The sequence below is a fragment of the Tachypleus tridentatus genome, chromosome 9 (assembly GCF_004210375.1).
Source record: "Tachypleus tridentatus isolate NWPU-2018 chromosome 9, ASM421037v1, whole genome shotgun sequence".
Classification (NCBI taxonomy): domain Eukaryota; kingdom Metazoa; phylum Arthropoda; class Merostomata; order Xiphosura; family Limulidae; genus Tachypleus; species Tachypleus tridentatus.
This window is the reverse complement of record NC_134833.1, coordinates 15,117,847-15,127,038: the sequence shown is the minus strand read 5'-3', so window position 1 is coordinate 15,127,038 and position 9,192 is coordinate 15,117,847. Positions and strand designations below refer to the sequence as shown.

At 35.5% G+C, this 9,192-nt stretch overlaps 1 protein-coding gene across 1 annotated transcript; it reads right to left on the bottom strand.

The window, feature by feature from the left end:
* Nucleotides 1-398: 398 nt before the first annotated feature.
* Nucleotides 399-4,503, bottom strand: LOC143227029 (DNA polymerase delta subunit 2-like). The gene is made up of 3 exons (XM_076458579.1): nucleotides 4,189-4,503; nucleotides 2,700-2,821; nucleotides 399-775 (listed from the first exon to the last, which is right to left on the bottom strand). The coding sequence occupies exons 1-3, from the start codon at nucleotides 4,412-4,414 to the stop codon at nucleotides 707-709; spliced, it is 417 nt and encodes a 138-aa protein (XP_076314694.1). The 5' UTR covers nucleotides 4,415-4,503; the 3' UTR covers nucleotides 399-706.
* Nucleotides 4,504-9,192: the final 4,689 nt, after the last annotated feature.

Genomic DNA, 9,192 nt, shown 5'->3' with positions numbered 1-9,192 from the left:
CAATATCAGATTGTTATATTCCTCAAGTGGAAGTTTGGTCAACTGTTAACACACCATTCCTTAGAGATAATGACCAAGTCAATATCAGATTGTTATATTCCTCAAGTGGATGTTTGGTCAACTGTTAACACACCATTCCTTAGAGATAATGACCAAGTCAATATCAGATTGTTATATTCCTCAAGTGGAAATTTGGTTAACTGTTAACACACCAATCCTTTCATTTTATAGGTTAGTATTGCATGGTTTTGACTTATTAATATGCGAGACCATTTTTTTAAGACACAACACAACATAAAAAAAGTGAGAAACATAATCCATAACATACTAAAATTGTATAGATGTTTTAGTGCTACAAGTTATTCAAACATTTAGTTACATAAAAAATATACGGTCGTAAGTAACGTATTTACAGAACAAAAGTAACTAGAATGAGAAACAGGAACCAACAATAAAAACTGAAATGTTTGACAATATCTCATATTTAAGATATTAAACTTCAATAAACCTTTTAATAACTTCCAAAAATTTGTGCAAATAGAGCCTTTGACTGTTACAAAATATTTTAAACTTAAATATATAGTTTTCTTATCTAATTTAAACACACACCAAACACTGGAAAAGAAAGTGGGTATTGGCTTATGTATTCACATAACAATGTGAGGGGACCTTCCCCCCCTGCTAGTACAGCTGTAAGTCTTCGGATTTACAATGCTAAAATCAGGGATTTGATTCCCCTTGGTGGGCTCAGCAGACAGCCTGATGTGACTTTGCTCTAAGAAAAACACACACACATGTGAGGGTCGTTACAACAAAAGCACCATAATTATGATAATAGTTGTGTTGAAGTGAATAAATAGATGGTTTCATAAACAATGAATGTATACTAAGTCATCATCCACAAAGTTTATTACATTAAAAACTCTTTATGGACCTAAAAGCTCAACAGTCTTATTTATTGAAGTCTCTTCTTTTACACCTAGGGTCTTACAGAGAAGTAACTAACACTGTCTCAGCTATTCCAGAGCTGCAGACCTATCCAGCAGTCTTGTAATACAAACACCAAACCCAAATTTACAAAATAAAAAAACCCATCAAGATTCCTACAAATATTCTGATCTTTACTAATGTTGCTAAATATGTCTATACAGTCCATGTACACACACCAGCTAGTGTTGCTAAATACGAGGTCTGTTAAAAAAATGGGCGGCTCCAGTTGGTTCCAGGGGAATCCGCTTGGTGTCGCTAGGTTTGCACAGATCAGCTGATTACGACGCCATTTCCCGATTGCAAATATCTTCATTTGTGTATTAGCTACAGCGGTTTTAAGTGAAGTGCGATTTTTTCGTTTGGCGGATTTCAGAATGAATGACCTGAAGGAGCAACGACTTGCTGTGAAATTTTGTGTTAAACTTGGAAAATCTGTGACTGAAACTTTTGCTATACTTAACACGGCTTACGGTGATGTTGCTATGAAGCGTACGGCATGTTTCAAGTGGCATGAACGTTTTAAGGATGGCCGACAGTCCATTGAAGATGATGGCGTCCTGGGCGTCCTTCCACGTCAACTGGCGACCCACGCCGACAAAATCAACACCCTGGTGCGGCAAATCGGCGCCTGACTGTCAGGAGCTTGCTGAAGAGTGTGGGATATCAGTTGGATCTTGTTACGAGATTTTGACAGAAAAATTGAAGATGCACCGCGTTGCTGCAAAATTTGTGCCCATTCAGCCCTCAGAACTCGTGAGTTTTTGGCCAAACACTTGATCACTGTTCTTCACCACCTCTCCTACTCACCTGACCTTGCTCCTTGCGATTTTTTCTTGTTCCCCAAACTCAAAAGACCCTTGAAAGGAAGAAGATTTGAGACAATTCCCAAGATTAAGGCAAATGCGACGAAGGAGCTGGAGGACATTACAAAAGAAGGCATTCAGGACTGTTTCAACAAGTGGAAACACCGTTGGGATAAGTATGTGCGTTGGGGAGGAAAGTACTTTGAAGGGGTCCCAGACCTGTAACTTCTAAATAAAGTACATTTTGTTTTATGACGTCAGTCCGCGTATTTTTTGAACAGCCCTCGTATGTCTATCAGTCCACGTACACACACCAGCTAGTGTTGCTAAATATGTATATACAGTCCACATTACACACACCAGCTAGTGTTGCTAAATGTGTATACAGTCCACGACACACACCAGCTAGTGTTGCTAAATATGTATATACAGTCCATTACACACACTAGCTAGTGTTGCTAAATATGTATATACAGTCCACGTACACACACTAGCTAGTGTTGCTAAATATGTATATACAGTCCACGTACACACACCAGCTAGTGTTGCTAAATATGTATATACAGTCCACGTACACACACTAGCTAGTGTTGCTAAATATGTATATACAGTCCACGTACACACACTAGCTAGTGTTGCTAAATATGTATATACAGTCCACGTACACACACTAGCTAGTGTTGCTAAATATGTCTTTACAATCTATGTACACACACTAGCTAGTTTTTTATATGCAAAAACGGTTCGTTTGGGTTGAGAAAATATTTTACATAGAAGGTAAAAGCGTTGTTCTCTCTTCTATAAAATATTTTCTCAGCCCAAACGAGCCGCTTTTGTATCTCAACAAGTGGGTTTCTCGACATCACTAGCTAGTTTTGCTCTTCAAAATCTTAAAGAACTAATCACTTCTTCACTTATTTCTTTTAAAATACTGGGTTGTAGTTCCATGTGCTTGAAAAGTGTTCCAATGACGCAAACTTTTCCGTTTCCTGTTAAATCACACAGCTTCTGTATTGGGATATCAGAACCTACAATCACAGATATTAGAATAAATTAGAAAACAAATGAATAGAAACTAGTGATTATTTTAAAAATAGCAAAACTTAAATCTTATTAGTTTTAAAGTATTTACTAACTTTATTCAGCTTAAAACTTTTAAAATATTTTAATTAAAACATCTCAAAAGTCCAAATGACCTCAATGTTGTACACTTTATCAATATCTGTAGTTTACTAGTAAATATTTTAAATTTAAGAAAAGATTTTTTTCATACTATGTCTAAAGTAGGTAGATGTTTTTACACGAGTATTATTTCAGAAAATACTGTCTGTTATACATAAACATAACCACAAATGCTAAATATCACAAAGTTACCATAATCTAAAGCTCATATGGAAAATGGTCGTACGTCAAGAGGAAACTTGCCAAACTGTATACTGCAATGATAGTACTTGAAACTACAGTTATACAATAAAGGTATCTTTATAACAATTAAACTACAATGACACCAATAAGTTTTGTTTGTTTCACACGTTCATGTAAGGCTACACAATGGGAATGCAAATACACTAGCTGTCCCTTATGTTGAACTAACAGACTATAAAGAAGGCAGTTTTAGCATCTGGTACCAGTTCATGGGTTACTCTGGTTAAGTGGCAGGATTTAGCCATCACTACTGTACATGTATATATTAGAACAATTGTTAACTCCATTAATACTTCAAAATTTAAAATTTATATAACCTGCCCTCACCAACCAGAAAACGAGAAACATAATTCAAATTCAGTATACGTATATGAATTATTTCACTTAATCCATAATTTCACATAACTTAGCCACTTCAGATAAACATTTTACTATTTACCCATGACCCTATACCATATATAAAGTTATCAACTCATCCTTCTCTTAGGTTGATTATTCTGGTGTGTGATAACAATTATAGATAAAGGTAATTTCTAAAATTGTGTTGGTCACCGTTTTTGTTTTAAATCTGCACTCTTACCGTTGCTAAGCAACGTTTGTAATGATAGTATTTAGTATTTTAATATCAAATTTATTTTCACAGTCCGTACTGTACTGAATCTATATGATACATCATAAATCATACATTTATGAATTACAAATACAGGCAACTCCTGAAAATGTGCCACTGCTTTCTGCCTTAAAAATCTATGATGTGTTGTTGACGATTCATTTGAATAACTAAAGTTCAACACTAGCAAACACAACACATTTATAATTCGTGTACTGTTTAGTCACTTTTCCCATCAATAAATGGGAACTGGATTTTGAAAACAAGTCGAGGAAAACAAGGCCAACAAAGATCACGAATGAATAACTATGATTTACATAAACTGTTCACACTGTTATTGTACAAAATGAGTCAACTCACCCCATTTTTTTCTTGCTCTTTGTGTGATGTTTTTGGTCATCGATTTTAGACGGTGCGCATACAATGGTGCATATTGTCGACTAAAGCTTCGTTCTTTTAGATAAAATTTTTCTGAATTATTTTTGTAAGAACAATCAGCACGTTCAAAAGAGGTTTCAAAATCATGACCATTTCGAGAACTATCAAGAAGTACTCCAATTTCACAGTCTCCTTTTGTTAAAATCATTTCTAACTCTTACGGGATAGCAAAACAATATGGAAATGTTACTTATAAGTAACCGCTAGTGAGTGAAACTATTGGAAGAATCCGGTTCTCCCGCCAATTTCGAAATGTAAGAGATATAATGGTAAAAAAAAATATTTTCCATTCGTAAATTAGACAAAATGATTGTACTAATCTAAATTTAATTCTATTTCGTATTTTTAATTTTAGTTGAAAAGAAACAAATTTACATTTCAAATACCTTTTTTAAAGTTCTATTTCCTGTTGTTTTTGCTGCACTTCTATTTTGATAAATTACAGCCTTCTCACATTAAACTTTAAAATAGAAAAATATGTATATCAATGTGAGGTTTAAATGTATTAATTATCAAAATTTATTTCTTTTATAATTAGGAAAATGAATTAAATTTATTTTTTATAATGACGATAACAGATCATGATGAACTAAAAAATATACAGGCATTAATGCGAATTTTAATTTTTCGATTTCTAAACATAATTTTCTCGGTAAGTCGGCAGAAAGCTTACGAATTTACAATGCAAAAATCAAGGAATCATTTATTTTCCTTGATGGACAAAATGTAGATAAAGTATGGTGTGGATTTGTGCAAAAAAAAAAAAGGAAATATAAACATGTCATAGATAATATTATTGATCTATGCTACTTTTAGCTTTATATTTTATTTTTCTAAGAAAAAATACTTATTAATCATAAACCGAATACAAGCAACAGTTTTGTAAGATTTAGCAAATTTGTAAAATTATAATTTTTATTTTGTTTTCGTCTTAGTTGCGCCTGGATAGGCCCGGCATGGCCAGGTGGGTTAAGGCGTTCGACTCGTAACCCAAGGGTCGCGGGTTCGAATATCCGTCGCACTAAACATGCTCGTCCTTTCAGTCATGTGAGCATTATAAAGTGACTGACAGTCTCATTATTCGTTGGTAAAAGAGTACCCCAAGAGTCGGCGGTGGGTGGTGATGACTAGCTGCTTTCCCTCTAGTCATACACTGCTAAATTAGGGATAACTAGTGTAGATAGCCCTCATGTAGCTTTGCGCGAAATTCAAAAGCAAGCAAAAACAAAGTGTCTGGAGAGTGGCCAGCTTGATACAATTTGAATCCGAGGATTCATGATTCACATTGCTGCAAAAACGTTGAGCAGATGGGTACGCTATACGTAAAACCTGATTATTTGATCAGCTAAGAGTGACACAAAATTAGCAGTGATTACGTTTAACTGCCGTCCCTCTAGTTTACCACTGAGTAGTTTAATGCAAATATTATGATACGAGAAAACAAGATTCTTACATTTAATAACTAGGTGATAACGACATCAGATGTTCTTAGAGGGTTAACACATAAACTCGAGCAGCCAATTGTAAAAATTCTATATTGAGCTTAGAATATTTGCACGTCCTTCAGTTAGAGGCTTCAGATGCTTTGGATGTTGTGTAATCATTCTTGGACACAGCATAGTAACCATGACGCCAGCTATAAAGCTAGTTTTCGTTACCCTTGCCTTGTTATCATGTCAAATACAATTCCAGCGAAAGCTGAATAGATTATTTATCGAAGTTACAGTGTTGGTACAACGTTTGTTTTCTGACAGACAACTGTTTGAGATAGTGCATCATGCTTTCCAGAAAGAAGAAAGTGTGATTCGTGTGTTGGTTCTATCACCACAATAGAAGATGATGACACACTAAACTGCATCCACGGAGTAGAGTTTGTTCGCCAGAAGAGTTTTCCTACTATTTTAATATTCATTGGTGCCTTGAACTATTCGTAAACTATAAACTATTCTTAGACCAAATCAAAGCAGCTTTAGATTGGTTTGTTGCAGAAATGCAGTTTGTCTGTTGGACGAGAATAACTAACTGACAATATATACAGAAGGTCTAATCTTAAGATACTAATTTAAAACCATTTCAAAGACATCTACATCTCCTCGACACACAACACCACCAAGACAGAGTTGTAAATATGCCTCTCAACTCTCATATAGCTTGTAACCAGGACAAAATTTATGCTATCTGTCAACATTGATAACTTGACATAGAAAACTTGATATACAACAATGTTGAGTAAGGTCCTTGCTGCCCCAGTGCCACAACTACTGCTATTAGCATATAAGATGTGGCATGAAATCCATGATTTAGTTGACCAACTCAGGCTCAACTTGTTTCAACTAGTAGGTGCTGACAAACACTGCTCGCTGTTAACCTTCGAATAATTTTGTTGGCTTGAAAGGTACACTCATCCAATCGCCCTATTTGACAATAAGACAAAACATTCTTGCAAACAGGTATTTCAAAATTAATATTGGTGCTCCTTCACTTATGTCATGACACTTTTGGGAGTATGACTGTTTATGACTATGACTGTGTAGTCATGGAACCTGAACTTGAGAAACCTTGTTCACTCTTTGGGAACCATGGCTGCTCTACTTCCTTGCCTTTTGGCATCTATTACGATTTATCTAGTGAAACAGCAGGTTGATACATATTTGTTGCTTTGCGGTTTCTTCATATCGACGAATCTGCAGTGAAATTCATTGAGACATGCCTTGTCCTAATACTCTAGGGGATCGAATAGTAAAACTATTAAACTCAACAATAGGTACTGCACTGCCTGTCCTCGAATCTCTCCATTCCAAGCAACAACTTGATTGAAAATGTTTGATAAAATGGCCGAAATCCTTCCACAGATTTGATAGACATTTTCTTTACCAAAATTCGTCCGAGATGTTCAATGGAGAACTTCAGTTTCTCTTTGACAAATATTACATTCTCAAGCTTAAGTCCCGAATGGATGATTTAGTGCATGGTAACAAAGATTAAATTCACTGTCAGAGAGTGTGTGTTTGTGTTTCTTATAGCAAAGCCACATCGGGCTATCTGCTGTGTCCACCGAGGAGGATCGGATACCCTGAGTTTAGCGTTGTAAATCCGCAGACTTATCGCTGTTCGAACGATGGACTCACCATCAGAAAGATGCCATACTGCATACTACACAGTGTCATTACGTACCTGTGGTTTTGTAACATCATCACTGTGTTTACTGGTCTTAATGGCTTCTTGCAAACTCTAAATCCGGCTGAATCGTAAAACAAATAGCCATCTGTTCCACCAGGAAATGTTGTGACAAACTGCACTGAGCTTCATCAAGGTTGCACGGTTTATCTCGGACCTTGGAGATTTCACACAGCACTTTGCGATACTGATTTTGAGATATACAGTCAATATAAATGTTTTTGCTCCATTTAGAATTCGCATGGAAATTTAGAATACTATCTCAGGTACATACATGAATAATTATATATTCTACATTAATTACGGAAGTGTGAAATTCATGAGATTTTTCAATCATTCTACAGGCCACACTTCCAAGCTAAACAAAAGTGGTCGTAATGTGGTATCTCGTAATCCATAGATTGTTTACTTCACAAACTAGTACAAGTGAGATATCCAGCTTATACTATCTTGTACACAAACCTAAAGGTTCTTATTCTATCCCAGATATTGGTACAGAAAAGGGGCCAAACTGGTATAATCATTTTGTCAAGACAGTTGTCATACTACGTAAGTTTTATCTAAGCAAAAGATCAGTAAATTTTTAGGCTTTTTTAACATCCTGCTCACTACGATTTCGTTAACTATGTGAGAAACATCTACATGAAAACTTACTTGAATATTTCTTACTACACGTACACAGTAAATTGGTATGGAAATATAAAATTAATGGGTAATCAAACTCTGATAAAGGTCAAAATCTGAAAATTCTTTTAATTGTAAAGTTAATTAAAAGATACGTGAAAGTGTTTTACTTGCAAAACGTGAGGGTAAAAGGAAATTTAGGATAATCGGAAATCCACTTTTTTTCTTCAGTTTGTTTGTTTGTTTTGAATTTCGCACAAAGCTACTCGAAGGCTATCTGTGCTAGCCGTCCCTAATTTAGCAGTGTAAGACTAGAGGTAAGGCAGCTGATCAACACCACCCATCGCCAACTCTTGGGCTACTGTTTTACCAACGAATAGTGGGATTGACCGTCACTTTATAACGCCTCCGCGGCTGGGAGGGCCAGCATGTTTGGCGCGACGGGGATGCGATCCCGCGACCCTCAGATTACGAGTTGCACGCCTTAACACGCTTGGCCATGCCGGGCCTTTTCCTTCAGATTAAAAAATACTTTGTTTAAAATAATTTAATTTTATCTCTTCTTTATCAAAGTTTTCAAAACTTTGTTACTCTTATTAAACAAAAGATACTGATTTCCAAGAAAAATATCAGAGAAAGCATGTAGAAGGTGATGTTGAAATTTTCAAACTACGAAGAGTGATACGTGGATTAAAGTTGTTTTCATTGAAGCCTAGAAGAAATAAAGGTGACTTGATTTGAGAGTTTTAAAATATTGATAGCATAAATAAACTGCTAATGGATTTTTTTTATGTTTTTGAAGGAAAGATAAAGTGTGAGAAATATATTCTGAATTTTGTAGGAAATAAATACAAACAACGAACCACCAATTTCAGTGTGATTACACTGCACAACAAAGTTTTTGCTTCTTGAACACTGTTGGGTGTTCTTTATAAATTTTTGGCTGCTGATCACGAAAATCACATCCAAATTTTCCCATCACGTACCGTTTCATCTAAATCTTCAGTTTCACCAGGATATTGCTTCAATGGAAAAACGATATCAGGGCAACTGGAATCCGTCGGTGCTTGCTGACTACTGTTGGACTCTGCAACGTGATGCACCGGACATTGAATACAAACGAAA

Excerpts from the sequence above, each read along its gene's own strand:
- LOC143227029 (XM_076458579.1), bottom strand. The coding sequence starts at position 4,414 with ATGATTTTAACAAAAGGAGACTGTGAAATTGGAGTACTTCTTGATAGT. Across the intron at positions 2,822-4,188 it reads AAGAGCAAGAAAAAAATGGG|GTTCTGATATCCCAATACAG; the intron begins GTGAGTTGACTC and ends CTGTGATTGTAG. Across the intron at positions 776-2,699 it reads TAAAAGAAATAAGTGAAGAA|AGCAAAGTCACATCAGGCTG; the intron begins GTGATTAGTTCT and ends TGTTTTTCTTAG.